At 38.7% G+C, this 24,299-nt stretch overlaps 3 protein-coding genes across 3 annotated transcripts; 1 reads left to right on the plus strand and 2 right to left on the minus strand.

Moving 5' to 3' along the window:
- Nucleotides 1-949: 949 nt before the first annotated feature.
- LOC101890732 (dual specificity tyrosine-phosphorylation-regulated kinase mbk-2) lies at nucleotides 950-13,696 on the minus strand. The gene is made up of 3 exons (XM_005190953.4): nucleotides 12,846-13,696; nucleotides 11,919-12,780; nucleotides 950-9,723 (listed from the first exon to the last, which is right to left on the minus strand). Exon 3 carries the CDS (start codon nucleotides 8,499-8,501, stop codon nucleotides 5,544-5,546), a length of 2,958 nt encoding a protein of 985 aa, XP_005191010.2. The 5' UTR covers nucleotides 8,502-9,723; nucleotides 11,919-12,780; nucleotides 12,846-13,696; the 3' UTR covers nucleotides 950-5,543.
- A 2,235-nt stretch (nucleotides 13,697-15,931) lies between these two features.
- Nucleotides 15,932-17,499, plus strand: LOC101890561 (vitellogenin-3). The gene is made up of 2 exons (XM_005190952.4): nucleotides 15,932-16,222; nucleotides 16,284-17,499. The coding sequence occupies exons 1-2, from the start codon at nucleotides 16,021-16,023 to the stop codon at nucleotides 17,309-17,311; spliced, it is 1,230 nt and encodes a 409-aa protein (XP_005191009.2). The 5' UTR covers nucleotides 15,932-16,020; the 3' UTR covers nucleotides 17,312-17,499.
- Nucleotides 17,500-21,064: 3,565 nt separating this feature from the next.
- Nucleotides 21,065-22,812, minus strand: LOC101891084 (vitellogenin-1). The gene is made up of 3 exons (XM_005190955.4): nucleotides 22,482-22,812; nucleotides 22,040-22,416; nucleotides 21,065-21,971 (listed from the first exon to the last, which is right to left on the minus strand). The coding sequence occupies exons 1-3, from the start codon at nucleotides 22,690-22,692 to the stop codon at nucleotides 21,264-21,266; spliced, it is 1,296 nt and encodes a 431-aa protein (XP_005191012.2). The 5' UTR covers nucleotides 22,693-22,812; the 3' UTR covers nucleotides 21,065-21,263.
- Nucleotides 22,813-24,299: the final 1,487 nt, after the last annotated feature.

Raw genomic sequence — 24,299 nt, forward strand, 5'->3', positions numbered from 1 at the left:
TAAAGCGTTGCTTTTCTTGGCCGAAAGTGGTGAACTACCGAATTTGGTTTTCTCCGATGAGAAAACATTCGTTTGGATATTCCAACAGGACTTAGCACCATCGCACTCAGCACATGCCATCCAAGAATAGTTCCTCGCTTCATTTCCAGCGCACAATGACCACCAAAATCTCCGGATACCAATCCGTTGGACTATTGTGTCTGGAGTAATTTGGAAAGCAAGGTTGGCACTAAAAAATTCCAAAGATCACCTCAAGCAATCGCTTCGCCGGGAATGGGCCAAAATACCACAGAACAACATTCGGGCAGCATGTGACGGTATCATTGGCCGTTTAAAGGCCATAATTCGTGCCAAGGGTGACCAATTCGAAGAAATCTAAACTTATTCCAAAATTTGATGCTATTTCCGATTTTTTTTTCTTTCATTCAATAAAATTTAAAAAAAAAGTGTAAAAATTATGGCGTTTGATTTTGTTGCAGTTTTTTATCTCACCCTGTATTTATTTAGGTCCGATATGAAATTGACAATATTGGTCCATTCCTTCGGAACCTACTCCATAAAAGTTCAACAATTTGAATAATCGTAACAGAGATAAAAATATATTTTAATAATCGAACATTGGCTGAGGGTATGCATCTTTCGGCAAATCCGACTGATACTTTTGAACTTGTTAAATCAGTTTTTAATATTGGCTGAGGCTGTGATGACAGTCAGATAATTTTGTCTTGAGGAGGGTACTTCTGGATGACTGCTTTTCTATTTTATGTCAAATGAGTGCATGTACCATGCAGCTTCAAGAACACTCCCAATTGCTAACATTTGATTAGCTAAGACCACTCTGCTTACAAAATCCACCGGAAAGAGGACAATTTTGTTAACACTTCTTCAAATACTCTTTTTCGAAACAATAATAATAAAAAAATGCATAACACAATTTCAGACCAACTGGTGATAATTTAAGAATTATATTTTATTGTTTTTTTGTTTATTTTTAATTTTCTGTTTCGGTTGCACAACATTTGTGGCTTAACGAATTGTTTCTGGCAAAAAACTATAAATATTGGCAATAATAATAATAATAATAAAAACAAAATAATTTATCTTTTTCTTCTTAAATAGAGTTATAGGAAATATTTAAAAAATAAATATTTCACTTAGCAAATATTTAACACAAAAACAAAAACGTTTGTTATTCTAAGTTTAGTATCTAGATTTTCATTAAAAAACGGAAACAAAAAACACATAGAGTATAGAAAACAAAAAATTATAGACAGAAGAGGTTTAACTTAAACGAATATCTTTTTTGTTATTGTTATTCATTTGTTACTACTTAAATATTAAGACAAATTCTGGCTTAGATGTGTGTAAGTGTGTTTGTGTGTGTGTGGTAAAAAGATAGGCTCTAGGAGCTTAACTCATGGCAAAATACATGAGGTATAGAGTTTAAAGATTACAATAATTATTTTTTTATGCACTTATCAATTTATTTTATTTTTTAAATAAAATCTTTTTCTTTGCCAAAAAGAATCTCATGAGTTGTGTGTGTTTGAAAATTTCCGGTTTTTTTTTTTTATTATTTTTTGCTAATTTTATATTGGTTTTGTTGTGGTATTTGTATTATTATATTGTATATTGTTTGTATATATGGAGGATTTATTTTTAGACATTCCTATAAGTATTGCATTTTGAAAATGTGTGTTTTCAAAATCGTTTGTGGAAAATTTTATTTTAGGGGAGAGAGGATTTACTACCAGGAGGATTGTGGGGTTTTGAGCTACTGCATCAATGATGGTCTGATGGAAAATTTCAAGTACATTTTAATATCTTTAATTTTATTGTAGACACAATTGTTAGCTTTTTTTCAAATTTTGACTTGTTAAAGAAGTGAAAAAGACAATACTTCGTTGATTTTGGGGTCTGAGAGCAGGGAAATGATTTTTTTTTATAAAAAAAAAAATAATAATTTTCTTTAAGAACATCTACAGTTCTTCTCGAAAAAATCCACAGATTTACTTGAGAAAATATGCAAATCATTGATTTACAAATCTTGGATCGACACGACTAAAAACTGTTAAGTTCGTCAGAATTCCAACCACATTTAGGAAGAAATTTGTAAAATTTCAAGGTCGCTAAATTAAAATACTGAATATCGGCTGATACAGTTATATGAAACCTGAAACTGTAGAGCCAATTATCGACTAGATATGGCGGTTCTTATTGCCAACACAAATACACCAGTTTTGCTGTCAAATGCAATACCTGCTTGGGTGTTAAAGACAAGGCCATCCGAATCACCATCTTGTGGATAGGCAACCTCCGCCCAGGCACGTAAGGAAATACCTTTATGATCTAGAAAGAGAGGTGTAGAGGTATAAGGGAGAGCCTCTAGATCAATAGGCCTATCAAGCGGGACTGAATAGTATTCATTCGAACGCGGTCGCAGAAGTCATTAAAGGGTATAGAGTGATTACTGTACTAGGAGACCATCCCCTTGCCGTCGCAGCTGAGGAACGAGAGCTGCTCCGACCAACCCGAGTAGTTTTGGCTCAATTACGATCCGGATGGTTGCACCTAAATTCCTACTGAGCCCGGATTAACAGCGATGTGCAGAACATCCAGCTTGTGGCACAGGCCCACATGACACGCCGCACCTATTTTGCTGTCCAGCCAAGCCCACTCACCTAACTCCAGTCTCGTTATGGACACAACCCATACAGGTTGCATCGTTTTTGAGACTGGACTTAGAGGCAGAGCCAGATTGAATGGAGTCAGATAATGGAAACAGAACGAGCACAGCTGTATGAGCTGCTACAACAACCAGTTTTGATATAATTCCGTTGGAAAATGTGCATTAAATCGACAAAACAACGAATATCAGAAGGTAACATTATATAGGGGATATACAAAGATGTTGTCCTGTGTAGGTTATTTTATGTCAAAACAAGTGGTACCTCACCATTTGGAACTCCAGCCCTAATTTGAAACAATTCCGTTTAAAATTTCTAGATATAGGCTTTGAAAAATGTCGGGAGATATCGCGATAGGAGGCAGTACTAACTTCAAACATCAAATTTGAAAAAATACCGGCGAAAAGTGTGACACAAATCATGAAAATATCAAATATCGGGATAGAGGCTATACAAAAACGTTGAGCTGTATAGCCAATTATCGGCTAGAGAAAGCGGCAACTATTGCGAACTTCAAACAAGAGGAAATGTGGATGAAATCGACAAAACAAAAACTGAATATCGGGGAAATTTGAAATAATTCTCGTGTTTTAAATCATCAGAGGATGTATAGAATTATATAATGAGATTTGCTGGTTTGTTACCCCGTAAGAGATCTTTAAATCGCAGCTTAGGCAATAGGTGGGTCTTCCAATAAAAGATCTAGATACTAGAGTGCCTTGGCAAATTAATAGATCTTCTTGGGAAGTTTTTTGGACCTTCCCATAGAGAATATGTAGATATTCTAGTTGAAGATATATAGAGGTCCTCTTTGAAGATCTATAGATATATAGATCTGTATATCTTTTTACCGAAGATAAAAGAGCGAAGATAATATGAAACCATAAATCTTTCGAGAACATCTACATATCTTCAAGTAGAATATGTATGTGTTTTCAATAAAAAAAAATATCTTGAAAACTTCTAAGAGAAAACCTCTTAATCTGCCAAGACACTATGGGAAAAGATATTTTATTAAAATACAAACATATCGCCTAAGCGGTGATCTGGAGACCTACAGATGTTCTTTAAGAAAAGATCGCAGATCCCAAAAAATCTACAGATTTACTCTTTAATATGGTCCTCAACATTTACTGTTAGAAAGGAAAGTTAACTGCCGAGGCTTAAGCCAAAGTAGTTTTAGCACAATTAGGCATGGGTTATTATTTCAAATGGCTAGTTAATCTTAATTTAAATTTCATAAGACACGATTTTTTATTATTATTTTTTTTTTTAATAATCGTGTCAGGGTGATTAGTAGAAAATTTGTAGGTCCTATAGAAAAAGATCAAAAAATCTTCCAGGACAAAAAATCTTTATTTTGGGATTTTCACATCGTCCTCTTCATCCATTGCTCCCGTAGAGATTTATCTGCCATAAATTTAACATAAATTCAGATAAAAAAATTGCAGCGGCCTTTGCGGCACTTTTGCTCTTTTTTTTTTTTTTTTTTTTTTTGAGCGGGTCCGACCTTCGGCCAATTTTGTGTTTTTATTTATTGTTTTGAAAAATAAAAAAAAATTGAAAGAAGCTCCTTTTTGGAGGCACTAATGTAGGGAAATTGAAATATTAAACAGTTTGGATGAATTTCATACTTTTTTTTCGCGAATTTTATTCCCTCTTGTTGCATCTTATGTTGATCAATTCTGAAAGAAAGCGGACACAGCCTTGGGTCGACTTCGCCATAAATATATAGTAATACTATTGAATAGGGTTTGCATCGTTGATAACTAATGTGACGTAAAGCCCTGATGGCAAATCAATTCAAAGACGAAATGGTGTCACATCGAAGTAGATGATCATAGGAAATCTCTACCGGATATTCAGAATATTCAACCAGACACGAAACCATAATATTAAACCTATAGAGAGAATGGTTTTGTAGATCAAACCTTAAATTCAGATCTGTGCCAAATACCCGTAATTTAGAACATTTCCGTCCAGTTCAGATGAGGGTATGTGAAATTCGATTGATATCATCGTTGGCCCAAAACCAGTGCATCTAATCCTAGGCAAGGACAGTCGTAATGATATGGTTGTCTCTCCGACAAGGAACTTATGACTTATAACTTCCACCGCAAGAAAAATATATACTTATTTTTTTTTTTATTTCTCGCAGTTCTATAAGCTCATGCCAATATAAGCTCACTATTACCGGGTGCTTGACCCATAGATAGGCAGGAGTTTAGATGGGCTCCGCTCCTAACCAAGGAGGCCACTGCGTTCAAAAAACGTGCGAGCGAATGGTACTCACTTTTGTAGGGACCTTGGTAGACGCATTGTATTCACCTGGTGCTAAGACTGCATGGGGGATAGATCGCAAGGTAGGTGCTCACATAAAACCACACATAGGTATAAGCTCACTATTAAGTATTTGGAGGTTTAGATTTGAATGCAACACAAACAGTTTTTAATATCAGTCCACGTTTTGTCGATTTTACATTTTAATTTTTCACCACTTGGGTAAATAAAAATAATTATCAAATATAACACTTTGAAACATAATTTAATATCTTCAAATTGTTGTTGAAAATTTCATTTTTTTGACTGGTATAAAACATTTTCAACATTATTTTTACAGACCATCTTTGATTCTACTACACAACAACAACATTTATTTACTTGACTTGTTTTTTTGGTTTTCTTTTTGTTAAAAAATACAAAATTTGTAACACGCACACAATATATGTTTGTTACATACAACACAGACAGTCAGGCTGACTGACATACAGACAGACAGACATACACACATGCGGACACTTAATCTTCTCTTCATTTTCAATTACCATTCCTTTGATCCATTAAGGATATTCTTGCTCACAAGTAGTTACTCTTATCAATTCCCATATATTCTAAATTGCTTGAAGACTGTTGTTGTTGCTGCTGCTGGAGCTGCCAGACATTTTCTGTGCAGGAAGAGGAGGAGGGAGTATTGTGGAAAGATGACTGTTTGTCATGGGATGTGGTAGAGATTTTCCCACCATCACCACTAACACCATTGTTTCCAACGACGCCGCCGCTGCAGCCGCCGACACCACCACCACCACCTGCTCCTACAGCAAGGCCACCATTAGCCGAAACACCACCTACACCGGTCGCCGATGCATTGCCCTCCTCACCATTCTGATGGCCAATGTTATCGATAATAATTGATGCCGATGCTGAGGCGCTTGGATTCGAGGACACGGGTGACTTTTCATCACACACACTATTAGCACCACTACTACTGCTGATCACACCACTCTGACTGCTGGGTGGCTTGGGCAGACGTCTCCTTAGCCACGGATGTTTCAGGGCCTCAGCCGGTATTAGACGTTTCTCGGGATCCCATTCCAGGCAACCTCGTATGAAATTCAAAAACAATGCATCCTTACAACCGTCCAAGGCCCGTGAAAGACTTTTTGATCCCGGTGGCCCCCGTATCTTGCCGTGGCGTGATTGGCCACCCTTGAGCACAACCATGCCATCGGCCAGATTACGGACCGTACAATATCGTGGATAACCTTCAGGATTGAAAAAGACTTTGCTGCGTCGTGAGTTGCGCAACAGGTCTTTGGGTGGCATACCCAAAACCTCAATAATGCATGCCAATTGATCGGATTCATTTTCTCCCGGAAACAGGGCATGGCCGGTTAAGAGTTCTGCCAAAATACAACCCAAAGACCACATATCAATGGCACGACCATACTGGGTGCCCAATATCACTTCAGGGGCACGATAAAACCTCGACTGAATGTAGCTATAGACCCGTTCGCGTTGGAAGCAAGAGGACCCGAAATCGATGACCTTTATGCCGGAACGACCCTGTTGCTTGAGTAGAACATTTTCCGGTTTCATATCGCAATGGATTATTTCATTTTTATACAGTGCATCCAGACACTGCAGCAGCGAGTGGGCGAATTTCCGTATCAACTGCAGCGAAAAACCCTTGAAGCCATTCTTTTTGATCAGCTCATAGAGATTGATGTTGAGCAGCTCGAATGTGATGCACATGTGATTGCGAAACGTAAAATAGTCATACATATGGATAATGTTCATGGTATTGTATTTATCCTGGCGACGCAGATGGTGCAGTATGCGTATCTCCTCTTGGGCCTGGCGATAAAATCTCACCTCGTTGCGCACAATTTTTAGGGCCACATGTTCGTGGGTCTTGTGGTCATAGGCCTTAATGACCTGGCCGAAACTTCCTTTGCCAATGATTTTCAACATTTCATAACGATAGGCAACATGATCGTGCGGCACATGTATGTAGGCACCTTGTTCGTTATCATAGTCCGAGTTGTTGGGCCCCACAATGCCGGGTCGCTTTTTGGCATTCGCCCCAATGAAATAGATTTGATTATAGCTTAAGATTTCGGTGCGTTCGTAGGGTGTCAGCTTATGCATATAGAGTATCATTACCTGTTGCGGTGAGACCACTAAGGGTTTGGGTTTTTCGGTCATGGTGGCCTTCTGTTGTCCCGACATTATTATCTGTTCGTGAAATGTAAAACAGCTTTCGTTTTGATTGTTACTTGGTGTGGTGGTCGTGGTTGTGGTGGTGTTGCTGCTGCTGCTACCGACGCCGCCGCCGCCGATGGTGTTAGTGTTGGGTGATAGTTGTTGTTGTACTAAGGCCGTTGTTGTGGTGTTACCATTATTGCTGGCTAATGCAATTATTGTGGCTGTTGCTGATGTTGTATCGGCATCTGGATTATTGCTTAAATATTGCACACTTTTGGAAACAGCCGCCTTGTGCTGACTGCTGGGTGGCTCTCCCACAATACAACTTGTTGTTTCGGTTAGACTATTCGAATGTTTGTAACGATTTGTGGCCGACGAGGCAGGTGTTGATCTAATTGCCAATGAATTCATGGGTATGGAATCGATTAGTTGTTGTACCGTTGTCGATGATCCCGCACTGCCGCCATTGGTCGACAGGGATTTGTGTAAGCGTTGTGGCGATGCGGTACAGCTGTCCTTGCCACTACTCAGTGAGAGGTACGGTTTCGATCTGGAGCTATGCTGCTGATGTCCTAATCCTCCTCCCACATCACTTAGTTGCGACGATGCCAGCTGATGATATTGCTGATGTTGTTGCACCTGAGACTGAGTTTTACTTCTCAAATCGTTGTTACAATAATAATTCACCTGACTATTGTTTAAGGCTGCATTCGTGTTGGCGTCGTATACCAATGAGGTGGACGATGCGGCCGTTGTTAGATGATATGCTGCTGCTGCTGGTGTTCCATTCGATCCTATGCCCATTAACTTATTGCTACAACTTTTGCTACGCATTGATGTATAAAGATTTTGGGGATTATCTACGACAACGGCGCCAGCGGCGGAGGCAGTACATGTTGATACATCCTTATAAATACTATTGGCCGAGAGTGGTAACAGTTCTTCGGCCTGGGCGGCTGCGGCAGCAACACACGAGCTGCTGCTATTTATTGAGCTATTATTAAAAGCTGTAGCATAATCGATGGGCGATAATGTGGCTAGAACAATGTTATTTTGATTGGAATTGTTAGCTGCTGATGAGGCATTCGCCACCGACGTTGGAGGACAGGAATTTGTGGTGCTGCTGCTGGTTGTGATATTGCCTAAATTACAATCGGCCAAAAGGCTATTTCTGCGCATAGACGTTGACAAACGATGCAAAGACGATGGCTGAGTATTGTTACTGCTGACGCCGCCAGCCAGAAGTTGATGACTTGTGGCCTGTTGCTGGTGCTGCTGGTGGTGTTGTTGTTGCTGTTGAGTTAACTGTTGAGTCTGAGAGCCCACCATAGTTGCGTGCAAATCAGTCCTGTTTTTCGTGTGTGTTCTTCTTTTTTTTTGCTGCTGCTTTTCGTTTGAGATCTAAGTGGGCTGTTTTTCTTTGCTCTTTTTTGATTTAATGCAGAAATATGGCAGTGAATGATTACTACATATGATGAGTATAAGGAGCAAGAGTTGATGGTGGTGGGGTGGTCTGAACTTTTAGGCTACTACTATAAGGTCACGAACAGTGTTTAAAAATAAATGATGGGGGAGGGAAGAGGTTAACTTATGTGCGTGAATTGTACTCAAAAGGATTTGCGTGTTTATGGGGTGTTCCTATAACAACTTTGTATTCGTATTCTAAGAAGTTGGGAAGGGGGGCAGGGCGGCAAACAGGGGACTGCTATAATAATACTGCTGCTGTTGTTAGTATTTTAAAAATAGTTGTTCTCTGACTAAACAAATTATTGCAATAATCTCCAAAGCAAAAAAAAAAAACAACGTTGAGGGAAGCCGTTACAACGAAGCAAAATGTTCTTCTTTCTTTTTTAATCGTTAACTAATTCTAAAATAGGCAAGTTTGTTTGGTTTTCTTTTCCTAAATTTCTTATTGTATGAATGGCGAGGTGTGTGTGTGTGTGCTGATGTGTGGTGGTGTTAAGCTATTTATTTGGTAGTTTGGTTTTTGTTACAACTCAATGAGATCCAAATTATAATTGATGAGGAAATTAGCTTATTTTGTATATCTAAAAAGTGAGTTTAGTTTAAATGCTTTCTTGTTTTTAAACTATTCTTTCAATTCTTCCACAAGTGGGTAAGTTTAAATTATTTTATAGAAGAAATTTCATTTTAAATTTGTTGAGATTACTGCTTATTATCATGCCTACTATGTGCGCTATGTATAGAGTTTTGTTTTCGTTAATTGTTAATTTATACTAAAAACTTTAATGCAAAATTATACTAAATTTGCAAAAATTATCACACTGCCTGTGCGTTTATTTCTCCTTTGTTTCGAGGGGGGAAAACGTTAAGGTCTTTGAATTTGAAAATGAGTTTTCACTTTTAATGAAATGATGTCAATACTTTGAATGCAGGATGTGATGTTTCCATATATTTCAATATCAAGTTTACTGCAGTGGATATCGATCTGTTGTTGGAAGGAATTTCATTTGTCGTCGTTTTAGTTCCGTTTGTTGCTAAAATTCCTTTCCTTGCATATAGTTGATTTTTTGCGCATTCCAAAAGTTTTCTGAAAAAAAAAAAATTAAAATACAAAAATTAATTTTGGAAAATACCATAGGTAATAGGAAACATAAACCCAAATTCACAAGTTTGTGTATATGTAAATTTTTCAGCTCTCTCTTTCAAAAACAATGTCCTTCACCGCAAAATATTTATCTGGTAATTTGGATTTCTATTTAAAAATTAAATTGTATATCGTTTACTATCTTGACTCGTTTTGCATAGATGGATTTTCTGTATCTGATAATTTACGAATACTTTTATGGAGATGACTAGATTACATAAGACATAAGATCTAAATCTATATAATTCTATATAACTGTTTCTCATCAAAGACCAGTCAAATTCCACAACAGGGATAAATTTCCATGCGGAGACTCAAAACATCGCAGTAGGTTTTTTTAAGTACTATGTCTCGAAAGCATTAGTAGTTGATAGCCTCCCTTGAGCTCTAAAGCAAAAATCTCTAAAAATGCACCATTTCGGTGGAGGACCGGGTCCCAACTCTGGCTATGTCGATGGTATATCCCACACATAAAGGTTTCCCCCGATGTTTAAATTTTGGGCGATTTATTTATTTCTAATCCGACTCTGCTTCTAACTACAAGTTCTAAAGGGAATCGACCAGTATGTACCGGGTTCATAATAGTGCAGAAATTAGGTGAGTAAGTTTGGCAATTAAAGAGATGTAGCGTGTCATGTGGGTCTGTGCCAGTTGCGCGGGGTTCTCAACTAGCGAAGATTGTCTTTTACCATCCGGCGAATGATCTCCAATAGGTCTGAGCCTCTCTCCTTTTACTTGATAGGTCTGAGCCTCTCTCTTACACCTCAGTTCAACTCTCTCTCGACCATGAAGGTAGACGATCGACGGGTGTCATGACCCTGTTGGAGTTCTAGGAGTGACGTTCTGACAGGATTAAGTATATTTGCATTTCCACAGAACGGCCTATAGAATTATAAGAGGTCAACTAGATTTTCTTATTAGCTTCTCAAATGCTGCCGGCACTAGTCTTTAAAACCTTGTTCCTAATTCTAATCTAATTGCAGATAGCTGTCGTATGCGAGAACGACTTAAACAGGATATAGAATGTGCCCTTCAGTCCTTGGAGTAATTGGATAATTAAAACACCATCAACTTGTACATGGTCTCATTTCCTGGTTGCGTCCCCTGTTAATATGTGTGAAAATTACGAGAAATGCTGTGCACTGTCTGGAATCCTTGCTGATGATCAGTTACTGGGAAAATCTCTCTGATGCTGGCGAGGAGTAAAGCCTCAAGCGCCGTCGCTACCAACTACAAAGTAGTGTGGGACTTGCGCAGTCACCCTTGCCTACTTTCAGCAGCGGAACCTGCCTGCCCAGTTTCCAGGATTCTCTAACAGATAGAATTTAACTACGATAAGGTAAGTTTGATACTAAATTCCTGCTTCATTCAGTTATTTCAACATTGCTATAAATATTCCCTTAGGAGCAGTTGCTATAGATGTGTTTGCGCTTTTTCATATAAAAGATACTGTTTAAAACTGATTAAAAGTAATTTCTAAAATATTCATTTTTTTTCTAAAAGTTGCCAACATGTCGCACTTTATAAAATCTGGTGAATAGGCCACTAAAAAGTACTAATGGATTAAGAGAAGCCCAAGAGGAATTTCCAACAAATCAAAAACTGAAACATTTTATATAATATTGTGAACAAGTACCATTTGAAAGCTGGTGAAGCGACCGATTACTAATTCGTATAGGCTCTTTCAATCGATAATTCTGGAAGGCCACCAGTTATATATATCACTTGCAGCTTTTAAAAGGCCAACAACGTAAAATCCGGTAAGATGTGACATTTAAAGGACTCTGACCAGAGATGAAAGAAATCTACAGCCTTTGAATGTCAATCTAATGTGAGCAAACGGATAATACATAAGAATGAGGACTACTACCAAATATGATTTAAGAGAAGTGTGTTTGGGAGAATGCATTTCATTCCAACCAATTAGACATACACTGCAAGTCTTCTGTGCTAAACATTTTCTTTAAAATGGACATGAACCATTCATTTCTTCAAATAACTTCCGACACATTAAACTATTTTTTCCAGCCATCTTTTCAAAACTATGGCATACTATTAGTCATCCCCTTAAAAGACATCGAAGACATCATTAAAAAAAAATGTCATCTTAAAACACAAAACTACATTTTAATACTCACTTTTAATTTTATTTATCGATGTGTTAGATCCATAGGATTTGTATCGTCATAGGCTTCCAGCGCCTCTAATGTGAAGAAACGGCTTTATTATTGCTTTCTTTTTATTTTCTTTAAGACTTTGTCTGTGGATTATTTTAAAGCACTTTATGTTATCTTGCTCTCGAATTTCATAGCTTGGAGATGCTCCACTTTGTGTTTTTTTATAATTTTGTCACTATTGCCTTAGGGGGGAAGCACTCCTTGTCAAAACGAAAGATGACTTATCTACTGAAACTGCTTATAATATTGCCACAAAATCCCTTGATGATGATTCATTCGAGCAAAAAATTTATGGTTTTCTTTTTACGCCCACCCTCCTCCTTTTTGCCGTTTGGTGTTCAATTCTGTCATTACTTTACAACAGCGGCAAGAACAACATTGGCAATAGAGCACACACAACTATTTTTGTAATAAGGAAATTGTTTCGAATGTCCTTTGTTGTAAAAATAGAGGATGGATGGATGGCTGTTTGGATGGTTTAGATCAATTGTTGTCGTTGTTGTTATATCCTTTCTTTATTATGTTTGCAAGTGCTTAGTGCTTTCTGAAGAGTTTAGACGCCCCTAATCGCTTCGACTAAATGCTATTGTTGTGTGGCGTTTGTCGCCTGTTTGTCTTGCCTCGTCTTCCTCTGAGTTTTCTGTGTCGACTGATGTCTGCTGCAGGTGTTCTTGGTGTCCCCAGTCGCATTAACATATCGACGCCCAGTCATTAAACATGATTTGTTTTGAGTTTTCTTGCAACATTATGTGTGTTTGCTGCTACTGCTGCTGGGGGTATGTTGTCGTTGTCGAATGAATCCGTTGCTCTCGCTCTCTGCGGGCTAATAACAAAAATAAAATCAAGTTAAATCTTGCCGGTTGTATTTGAAATTTTACTTTTAAATACCACACGCCAGACAAAATGCAAAAATTATAATTAGGTCCACCACTCTCCAACTACTACGCCGTCGTTGTTGTCTCCTTAGCTGTTAGCTGTTTCCAACGTGCAGGTTGGTGCCTTGCCTTTTAGTTGTGTTGTCTCGTCTGTCCGTTTGTATTTTGTGTTTAATTTTTCCCTATGCTTGTTGGCACCGTCTCCGCTCTCTTGCTTCGGCTCTCATCACAATTGCTCTCCACAAAATGTGAATGTGGCCAGGGCAAAAAGTTAAGTTCGCAAGTTCTTTGCACCTTTTTTTGTAAACGGGTGGGGGGCTAACTTCAGCCTGCCTACACTTCAACACACAACAATGAGCACGAACAATCGAATTCGATTTTGTTCCTTTTTTAACTAGACACTTTACACTTTGTGGAAAATACTATGCAATTTCATTATTTTCTTTGATTCTTTTTTTGTTGGTTTATTATTTATCATAAACTTGTTATTGTTTTATTGAACTTTTCCACCACAACACGACAGTAATTTGCTATTTAGGTCTTTTCTTATTTCTCAGAGCAAAGAACTGGGCTGCAGAGAGATTTATGACAACGCCGTTGTGTGGTGTATGTATATAGAAAGAATAGAAGAATTACTTTACTTAGTTGTTTTTTAAATAATCCTGTCCAACAAATGTGTCCAATCCAATTCTTGTTTTATTGGTTTTATCCCTCCTTAATATTAATCTTATTGGTCTTATTGGATAATTATTGATTGTGGTGATTGCTGTCTCTACTTCGTTTGGTTTAGTTGTCAGTTGCGAGCATTGGAAACAAAAATGAAAAACGTCCCAACGAAACGAATATGAAGGCCACAAAGGAATACCCGATAAAAAGTAAACAGAAAGCAAAGACTCCGGGTACTCTGTTGTTTACGAATGAGACATGAGAGAATTGAACATCTTCACTAAAGAGCTCGAAACTAGTTACAAATTAAATTCAATTCGACGGCGGTGCGACATGACAGACGGACGGGTTGATGGATAGATAACGGCGTTGAGAGTGAATGTGTTGGCGTCTTGTCTCTATTGCAGGGTGATTCATATATTAGAAAATGTACAATGGAAAAGTGATTATTTTAAATAAGAAATTTTTGGGTGAAAAATATGAAAATCCAACACTTCTTTGGGTTTTTGATTTCCAACTCGAGTACTAATAACCAAATAATAAATCCAGTTGGAATTTTTCATAAGCCAGATTGGCTATTGGACAGTGAAATTGAAGTGAAAAAAAAATGCAGCGAATTCGGAAAAGTGCTAAATTTGTCGAAAGTAGAAATGATTTTATAAACCAAAATTTATACTACAGGGTGAGATGAAAAAACTGCAACCAACTACATTCTGCTGTCATTTCTAAGCCACTCGTCCGACAGCTGTTAAAATTATTCCAGTGTATTGTTTACAAGCGTACAAAAGCATTTTGGTAAGAATTTTCCAGAAAAAAAAGTTATTCGTGATGGAATTCAAGCGTGATAGTGTGATTTCTTTATATTTGCCTGGAAAAACCAGAAGTGTCTATCATTGGAGCACTCCAGCATTTAAATGTGAATAAATCTTTTGTGTCTCGTACCATCTCTCGATACCGTGGTAGTGGTAGCGTAGCCCGACGTCAAGGAAGTGGACGGAAGAAAACAGCAACATCAGCAGAAATGGTTCGAAAAGTAAAGAAGCGACTTGATCGAAACCGGCGTCGCAGTGGCCGAAAAATGCGCGTGAGCTGAACATATCGCAATATTCCTTTGGGAAAATATTGAAAAATGAGCTCGCGGTAAAGCCATTGAAACTCCAAAAATTGCAAGAACTTACACCGCCAGAGAAAGAAAATAGACTCAAAAAGGCTAAAGAGTGACTTCGCTTGGCCGAGAGTGGTGAACTGCCGAATTTGGTTTTCTCCAGCAGTCCAGCAGTTTATAAACAAACAAAATGACCGTGTTTACTTGCCAAATAGGTCAGCTGAAAATGTGCACCTTCGGTTGGCCATCAGAACACAAGTGCCGGCCATGGTGATGGTGTGGGTCGCCATAACAGCCGATGGTCGCTCTTCGCTCGTATTAATCGACCGTGGCATCAGAATAAATGCCGAATATTATCGCGAAAGTATTCTGGAGGTTGCATTAAAGCCTTGGGCACGCAAACATTTTGACCGCAGACCTTGGACATTCCAACAGGACCCAGCACCATCGTAGACAGCAAACGCCATCCAAGAATGGTTACAAAATTAGGTTCCTCGCTTCATTTCCAGCGCATAGCGCAATGGCCACTTCGGGCAGCGTGTGAAGGTTTCATTGGCCGTTTGAAGGCCATAATTCGTGCCAAAGGTGACCAATTCGAACAAATCTACACATATTCTAAAATTTGATGGTATTTCCGACATTTTTTGCTTTCATTCAATAAAAAAAAAATAAAAACAATGTGGAAGAGGGGGTAACTTTCCTCCTCTATTTAGGTTACTTTCCTATGTAAATTTTCAAAATGCCGTTACACTTGTCTTCTATTTTTAGCCCTACTTTCATAATCTATTAGATTATTTCAGTATTTTTTTTTTGCACAGTGCAGGCGATGTTATTGGATAATTCTTATTGAGGAAAAATTTCCCCAGTAAGAATGGAGAATCGGGTTATGGAACAAGATTTCTTAATAATTTCATTAATTATTTATTTTTTGTTTCTATGATTTTGTTTTTTTTTTTTTTTTGAATATTTTTTGAAATAAAGTGAAATCGAAATCTTCTCCTCTTTAGGTTAATGATCCAAACTACAGGGCTATTGCCAAAATCATGTAATACAATATTTGCTGAAATAGGCCAAACCACTTCTCGCCTTCCGTTCCACTTCTGTTTGCAGCAAAGCATTTTGCAAGTTTGTTTCAATTCTCTCGCTTATCGTCACAACCTCTATAGATTTTGCAATTTACGTAAAGAAAAACGGCAAAATATTGAAAATGAAAATCAGCAAAAATCAAAAAAATTATCAGCAGTTCTCGCTGGACTCACCTGACGTCTGATTAACTATTTTGCTGTGAAATGTAAAATTTATTTGATATAAATACACCCAGTGGAAGCCAGTGGAGGGTACATTTCACAAGTTAGAACATTCGGCTTAAGAAGTGCCCGTACGACTTTGGGAATTTTTGAAACTGACCGACAGAAGGATGAATCCATTGGGAGTTTTGTGCTTTGTAGCCATTGTGACTGCCGGCTCCTTGGCCTCACAATCGCAGGACTACATTCCAAAGCCAGCGCATTGGCTGAAACCCACCGAATTGGAGGCCACACCATCTTTGAATGAGCTCACCTTTGAGCAGCTGGAGAATATGCCATTGGAAAAGGGAGCCAAATTGATGCGTAAACTCTGTAAGTTGCCAGTCAAGCATTTGGAAAAGACCTCCAATAATTCATTTTCTCCTCTCTCTAGACCACCTGTCCCAAATCGACTACTCTGTGTCGCCCAACTTTGTGCCCAGCCCCAGCAATGTCCCCGTCTACATTTTCAACAGCAAGGGTGAAAAGGAAACCTGCAACTTGAACAACTACGTCGACATTGCCAAGGAAAAGCCGAAATTTGGCGAACAAGAAGTCACCGTTTTCATCACCGGTCTGCCTCAGTCCTTGGAGGATGTTAAGAAGGCCAACACCAAATTGATCCAGTCCTACATTCAACGTTACAGCAAAAAACCCGAAGCACCCCAGGGTGAGGATCAATCGAAATGGGAAAATGAAAAACCTGTGGGCGGTCATTTGGTTGTCATCGATTTGGGCCATGCCATCACCAATGTTGAACGTTATGCCACTTTGAATGTCAAGGAGACCGGTAAAATGATTGGCAAGACCTTGGCTGAGTTGGAGAAGGAGAGCAATGTCGATTTGGAAGATCTCCATGTCATTGGTCAGGGTATTGGTGCCAATGTTGCCGGTGCTGCTGGTAAGGCTTTCAAGGACATTACCACCCACAAATTGGATCGCATCACTGCCTTGGACCCTGCCAGCCAAATGGCCAAGGATCCCAAAGTTTTGACCGGTTTGTCTCGAGGCAGTGCCAAATTCGTTGATGCCATCCACACCTCCGCCTTGGGTATGGGTACCACCCGTCGTGTCGGTGATGTTGATTTCTTCCCCAATGGACCATGCCAAGGTGTTCCCGGTAGCCGCAATGCCATCGATGCCCAAGCTCGTGCCACACGTCTCTTTGCCGAAACAGTTCGTCCCGGAAACAGCCGCAACTTCCCTGCCGTTGAGGCCAGCTCTTTGAAACAGTATCGCAACAATGATGGCTATGGCAAACGCACCTACATGGGCATTGCCACCCATCGTGACATCTCTGGTGACTACATGTTGGAGGTCAACGCCGAGAGCCCCTATGGCAAGAGAACCCCCGCCCGCAAACAAAAATCATACCATGGTGTTCATCAAACTTCCTATGCCAAAAGCAATGAAAACTATTAGAACGTTGGATGTTTGGCAGAGGAAATGACTCCGAAAAAATTAAGCTGTGAATATTTGTCGAACAAGAAAACAAAATTTTAATTCAAAATTTGTGTAATTTTTTAGAGAAGAAAAAAAAAACATCGAAGATAAATTATTGATTATTTAATAAAAAACAAAATAAAACTCTGAGCATTACAAAAAGGAAATATTTATTTGAATTTTTATTCTTATAGGACCGGGCGGGATAAACAAGATTATTAAAGAAGGGCTAAAAATATAAGACAAGTGTGTCGGCGTTTTGAAAATTTATATCGTAAAGTAACCTAAATAGGGGGGGGGGGTCATGTCCCCCTCCTCCTTATTTTAGGAAATTTTCATAAACATTTCTTGGAATTATTGCAATTATTTAAAATTCGAATACCTGGTGGGGAAGTGGGGGATCTGAAGGAGTTTGATGATCTATCCCATTGATAGAAACATTGTGACATGCGAAGGCAATGGGACTATTTTATAAAATTTTATAAGAGTTATTAATATTCCAAATGTTGGTTTTTTTGTGGGGAAGGTACCAGAATAAGTGGTCCGGTCTATCCAATCTTCATATCTTTTTTAAAAGAGTTAGGATTATTCACAATTTTGACCCTTTGTGGGAGCATTGTCAGAAGAAGCGGTCTCCATCTATCCCATCTTCATACTAACTCTAGAATTGGTAAAAATATTGAGATACGCGAAATTTGAAGACAATCCGACTCTTCGTACACATGTTATGAACTTCGTGATTATTCAAAATTTTGAACCTTTGTGGGGGAGTTGACTTGAAGGAGTTGACCGATATTTTTGCACTTGACCTAGCATTGACAAAAATATTGATATGTGCAAAGTTTGAAGAAAATCGGATAATTTTTTCGCTTTCTGTGAGGTAAACTATTTTCTTTGAATTTTTGGACCTTATGTGTGGGAGGTACCAGCAGGAGTGGACCGATATTCTCCATCTCTTAACTCAATCTAAGTTTGATTATAATATTATAATGTACCAAAATTGAATCAAATCGGAAAGTCCGTTCGAGAGTTATTGTGGGCATCAACCAGCCCGAATTGGGCGCCATTTTTTAAGGTATTGAAAATGCTAAATAATGAGTTCGTTTATAAAAAGTGTTGCCAAAATTTTTGGGAAGCTGTCCGATTTGGGCGCCATTCCCTAATGGATTAAATTACCAAAAAATAAACGAAGCTTTTGAAATTATTATTTTTTTGCGAAGCTCTAAGAATAAATAATAACGAACGGATGAGCCCATATCTAATTATATATACCCTTTGTAGCCATATGGCTTAATGACCAGGGTAGCCATATGGCTTAATGACGAGGGTTGGGCGCCATTTTCTGTTCACAGTGAAGTAGTCATTGTGAGGAAAATTGTCCAATAGAATCTCGCCTCAATTTCCAAATCATTTTCAAACGGATTGAATAGTTAAGGAATAACCATAAATTGAGTTGAAATCCTCAAATAATCACAAATAGATGAGCCAGAGTCGAGTTTTTCACTTAAGTCCCCAATCAGTCGTTGGGCGCCATTTTAAATTTTCACAATCATCGATGGGGCATAGGAGAGTTAGTTTAAAGAGTGTTGCCAACATATGTAAGTGTTTGTCCGAGTTGGGTGCCATGGATTGAATCGCTAAGAAATAAACGTAATTTTTGAAATTGAATACCTTTGCGAAGCCCTAAGTCTTCTAAAGTGTTGGATACCTTAAATAATCATAACTGTATAAGCCAGAGTCGAGTACTGCTCCAAAGCTTCCAATCAGCCGTTGAGCGCCACTGCCAGTTCACACTACAGACCGCTTCAATCGGCCTTTCATAGCGTTGTTAATAGGTTCAACGATATACAAGACTTAGGTCAATCAGTCACTGGGCGCCAGGAGAACTGATTTGTAGATGAATTTCCCTATAAAATCTCACCTCAAGCGGTGATGCTAAGGAGAGTCAGTTTAGGAAAAGTGTTGACAAAGTCTCTCAGCAGTTCTCCGATTTTGGCTCCATTTTCAAATAAATTGAATTGCTAAGGAGTAAGAGAAACTTTCGAAATTTAACAGCTGGAAAAGCCAAAGCCAAGTTTTTTTACCAAATGTCCCAGTCAATCGTTGGACGTCATTTTCAGTTTACCCTGCAGAATTTATTAAAAGGACGACTTTTTACTGATGCTTTGGCGATTTGTGAATGTAATTTGAATAGCTAAGGAATATGCACAACTTTCGAAATTGAATTGTTTTGTGAAGCCCTAAGTCTTCGAAAGCGTTGGACCTCTTAAATACCCACCACTGCCATAATCGAGTACTTCACTAAAGTTCCGAGCGCCATTGTAGGGTTACACTACAGAACTTTCACAATCGATGGTGCTAGGGTCAGTTAGTTTAAAAAAAAAGTGGATTTAAGTACTTGTCCAATTTGGGCGCCATTTTCAAAACGATTGAACTGCTAATAAATAAACCCAACTTTCGATGTTGAACTGCTTTGCGAAGTTCCAAGTCTTTTAATGAGTTGAACCACGTACAGAATCACACCTGGATGAACTGGAGCCTAGCACTGTTCCAAAATTCCCAATCAGTCGTTGGGCGCCATTTTCAGATTACACTGCAGAACTGATTATGAAGTCGATTAGTTTATGAAAACTGTAAGTAGTTGTTCGAATGCAATTTTCGAATGCAATTTCGAAATTGAATTATTTTGTGAAGCCCTAACGCTGGAAATACATAAAGCGCATACTTGGCTGGCTTAAGTCATCGGCTGGCTTCTTCGTAGATGAACAAAGGAGTTTTAGGTTGACCTTGTTCGATTTTGGCCCTAGGCTCCTTTCTTCATGTCCGAAGAAGCCAGCCGATGACTTAAGCCAGCCAAATAAGCGCTTTATGTATTCCCAGCTTAAGTCTTCGAAATAAAAACCACTGGATAAACCAGAATCGAGTACTTCACTAAAGTTCCGAGTCCGTCGTTGGGCGCCATTTTCCGGTTGCACTTCATAACTGTCGACTTTCCAATAGAATCTCAATATAAACCTCAGTCAGTTTTTCCGGTAGAATCTCACCTTTATCGGTCGAGATTACTTTATGAAAGCGATTTGCCAAATTTTAAGCTACTTAAAGCTTTCCGATTTGGGCGCCATTTTCAAATGAATTGAGTTGCTAAAGAATTTCCCCAACTATTGAAATAGGGCTGCTTAACGAGGTCCTAAGTAATTTAAAGCATGAGCCATTGTCGAATTCTTCACCAAAGTTTGCAAATCAATCGTTGGGCGCCATTTTCATTTTACACAATTTACGCCATTTTCACTTTACACTGGTGAACTGATTATGACAATGATTTGTGATATGATAAAAGAATTTCAGTAGGTGGTGCATTGGTGAATCAGTTTTTGAAAACTGTTGCCAAAGTTTTTAAATAGATGCCCGATTTGGGCGCCATTTTTAAATGAATTGAATTGTTAAGGAATAACCGCAAACTATGAACTACTTTGCGAAATCCTACGTCTTCTATGGCCTTGGACCCTTATCTAGATGAGCCATAGTCGAGCTAGATGAGTCATAGTCGAGTACTTTACCAAAGTTCCTAATTCGTCGTTGGGCGCCATTTTTATTTCACACTGCAAAACTGATTATGAAGACAAATTTTTCTATAGAATTTCGCCTCAATCGGGGGTGAGCTATGTTTTTAAGTAGCTATCCGATTTACCAAAAATATGTTCCGAAGATAGTAGAAAGAAATGAAATACGAAATTTATTTTTAATAAAAATGCATAAGTTTTGTTATATTTTTTTCAAAATTTTCCGAACATCATTATCCATTACACGAAACAAATGCGGGGCAATACTACTAAACTAAAGAACTAAATACATCGGTCAGAATCTTTCAGATAAAACAGATCACTTGTCCAGGTATCTCATTGTAAAAGCGTTCACCTCTTGTGCCAATCCCTTAATTTTCCTCAGAGGAAGATGAATAGGATTTTTTCCAAGACTTGGAGGAGGAAGGGGAAGCATATTCTTCTGACTTGAATTTCTTGGCAGAGGTACGTTTACCGAATGGTTTGGTCGAGTCAACTTCCAAAATGTAATCACCTTCGACATCATCGTCGCATTCGATACCCATGTACACGGGTTTGCCATAACCCTCTTTGTTCTTGTAGCTCTTTAGGGAGTTGGATTCAACGGCAGGGAAGTTGCGTTCATTGCCAGGGCGTACAGATTCGGCGAAGTAGCGTGTGGCACGCATGCAGGCCTCAACAACATTGTTAGCACCGGGAACACCTTCAGAGGGGCCATTGGGGTAGAAATCGGCATTGGCAACACGGGCTGGAGTACCCATGGCATGGGCAGAGGTATGGATGGCGTCGACAAAGATGGCATCACCACGGGCCAAACCGCTCAATTTTTCGGGATCTTCGGAGTGCAATTTTGCGGGGTCCAAGGCGGTGATGCGGTACAATTTGTTGCCAGTCAAGCGTTTGAATTCCTTGCCACATTCACCGGCCACATGGGCGGCAGAGTTTTGGGCAACAATGTGAATGATGTCCTTGCGGCAGTCCAATTTGGTGATTTCGCGGGCAATCTTGGCACCAACTTCGGAGACGCTCAACATGGCGTGTTGTTTCAGGTTCTGCAATTTTTCACCCAAGTCGATGACCTGAAAAAGGGAACAGTTGATTTTTAAGGAGAAATATTTTGGATTTTTATGTGGCAGCCTTTACATACCACCAAACTTCCGGAGGCATGTTTGGGTGTTTCCCATTCAAAATCATCATAGTCACGACGGGTGGAAGTCTTCTTCTCACTGCTGTCATAGTCATATGAGCGAGGTTTTTGTCTCTGGACATTGTAATGTTCCATGTAGGCTTGGACAAGTTCTTGATTGGCCTTCTCAACCGATTCACAGCTGCTGGAGGGCAGACCGGTAATAAAAATGGTCACCTCCTGTTTGCCGAAGTTGGGTTGTTGATTGGCACTTTCGGCGAATTTGTCCAAAGTGGTGGATTCCTTTTGGCCATTGGATTTTACGATGTAGACGGGAACACTGCTGGGATTGGGGGCATAGGATTTGGGCAAGGGGCTGTTGATTTGGGAGACATGGTCTGCCAAAAAAAAAAATTTAAAAATTAGAGACTTCTCTCCCCAAACCCTCAAAAGAAATACTCACAAATGGTCTTCAGCAACTTGGCACCCTGTTCCAGAGGCATACTCTCCAAATTCTTGATGGAAACATCATCCAAAGCGGGTATCTTCTCCAGCTGGGAGCGAGACAACCATTGCGAGGGCTTCAGAGAATTCGATGACTTGTGTTCATGGTGATTGCCACAAACGGCGCTAGCCAGCAGGGCTACCACACAAAGAGCTTTCAAAGGATTCATAATATTTTTAATTTATGAAATTATTCTGCAGCCTTCTTCAAAGCTCTGTTTATTCTTCGTTTTTCGAACTGGAACCGTATGTAAAAACCTTGACCAATGAAAGTGAGCAGTGATCTGTGTTAATTGTCGGAAAGCTCAATGATTTTATAGCCCCAAAAAGTAGCTGACTCAAAATGAATCGAAAATGTTCTATAAGTTTTCCGTTTCCTATTAAGCCGGCTCATCAATTTTTTGCTTGGAAACTTTTTGAAATGCAATCAATGCAACCAGCAAGAATGAATGGCTCGTGCCTGGGGTTCAGCAAAAAATAATAAAATATAAAAAAACTTTTATTGCTTCCGTTCATTATCAGTTAGTTTTGATTTGATTGATTTGTGAAGAGGTTATTGGCTTCCAAATGAGATTAGCTGATAACTGTATTGCCAGCTGTGTAACTCGACTTTTTAATGCAGATATGAGGACATTGGGATCTGGAATCTATTGCAATTCAAGCTTATGACAATGTTTTAGATTAGTAAAGATAGTGATGTTTTTTTTGCAGCTTTATTCAGATTTAGGACTTCAAAAAATTTAAGTGGATGTTTTGACATTCATTGACCTGGCAGATTATTTAATTGGATGTTTGAAAGTCATACAAGAAATGCAATTTAGTTTTAAGATATTCGATAGAGAATTATTAACAATTATTGGGCGCCATTCTGATAAACTTTTCGGATAGAAACTCACCTCAAACGGTGTTGCTAAGGTCAGTTAGTTTATGAAAACTGTTGCCAAAGTTTGTAAGTAGCTGCTCAACTTGGGCGCCATTTTCAAAATAATTAGATGGCTCGAAAAAACGCAACATTTAAAATTGAATTCTTTTGCGAAGCCCTAAGTCTTCTAAGATTTTGGACCCCTTAAATAAACACAATTGGATAACCCAGAGCCGAGTACTTCACCAAAGATACCAATTTTCGTTGGGCGCCATTTTTACTTCACACTTTAGAACAGATTATGGAAGAGAAATTGTTTTTAGGAATCTGACCTCAATCCATGATGTTAAGGTGGATTAGTATATGAAAGCCTTTCGTCGCAATATGCAACGTAAGGAGTGGCTTGATTTGGGCGGCGTTTTTTAATTGAATTGATCTGCAAAGGAATGAACGCAATTTTTGAAACTCGCCAGCAAATATAGCAATAAATTGGTACAACTGTCACCCATTTTTGCTATCTTTAGAGTTGTAAAAAATGATGTTGGGCGCCATTTTTAGATGAGACTACAGAAATGATTATGAAGATGAGTTTTCAGAGAGAATTTGGCCTCATTCGGTGATGGTTAGTTCACGAACCTAGAAACCAAAAACATAATAAGTGATCCTAATTGAACGCCATTTTAAAATTGGTTGAATAATCGTGGTCGCTGGGATTTAATTTAGCTTTAATATTCTAGTTACAAAATTGCAAACAAACTAGGTCAAATTGGGCGCCATTTTATGCAAAGATTTAAAAATTATATGAACCGGAACTATTGTAAGTTTGATTCAATGTTAGTGTAGAGTATTACATAGTTATCTATGATTTATAAAGAGAGATATTTTTCCGTAACAAATATAGGTTTTTTGGTGCAT

This window comes from Musca domestica, unplaced genomic scaffold, assembly GCF_030504385.1.
Source record: "Musca domestica strain aabys unplaced genomic scaffold, Musca_domestica.polishedcontigs.V.1.1 104, whole genome shotgun sequence".
Lineage (NCBI taxonomy): Eukaryota > Metazoa > Arthropoda > Insecta > Diptera > Muscidae > Musca > Musca domestica.

Bases quoted from the DNA above. Each gene is read 5' to 3' on its own strand.
- LOC101890732 (XM_005190953.4), bottom strand. From the start codon at position 8,501: ATGGTGGGCTCTCAGACTCAACAGTTAACTCAACAGCAACAACAACAC.
- LOC101890561 (XM_005190952.4), top strand. From the start codon at position 16,021: ATGAATCCATTGGGAGTTTTGTGCTTTGTAGCCATTGTGACTGCCGGC. The intron at 16,223-16,283 runs GTAAGTTGCCAG...TCCTCTCTCTAG, and splicing joins CAAATTGATGCGTAAACTCT to ACCACCTGTCCCAAATCGAC.
- LOC101891084 (XM_005190955.4), bottom strand. From the start codon at position 22,692: ATGAATCCTTTGAAAGCTCTTTGTGTGGTAGCCCTGCTGGCTAGCGCC. The intron at 22,417-22,481 runs GTGAGTATTTCT...TTTTTTTGGCAG, and splicing joins CAAGTTGCTGAAGACCATTT to ACCATGTCTCCCAAATCAAC. The intron at 21,972-22,039 runs GTATGTAAAGGC...TCCCTTTTTCAG, and splicing joins ATGCCTCCGGAAGTTTGGTG to GTCATCGACTTGGGTGAAAA.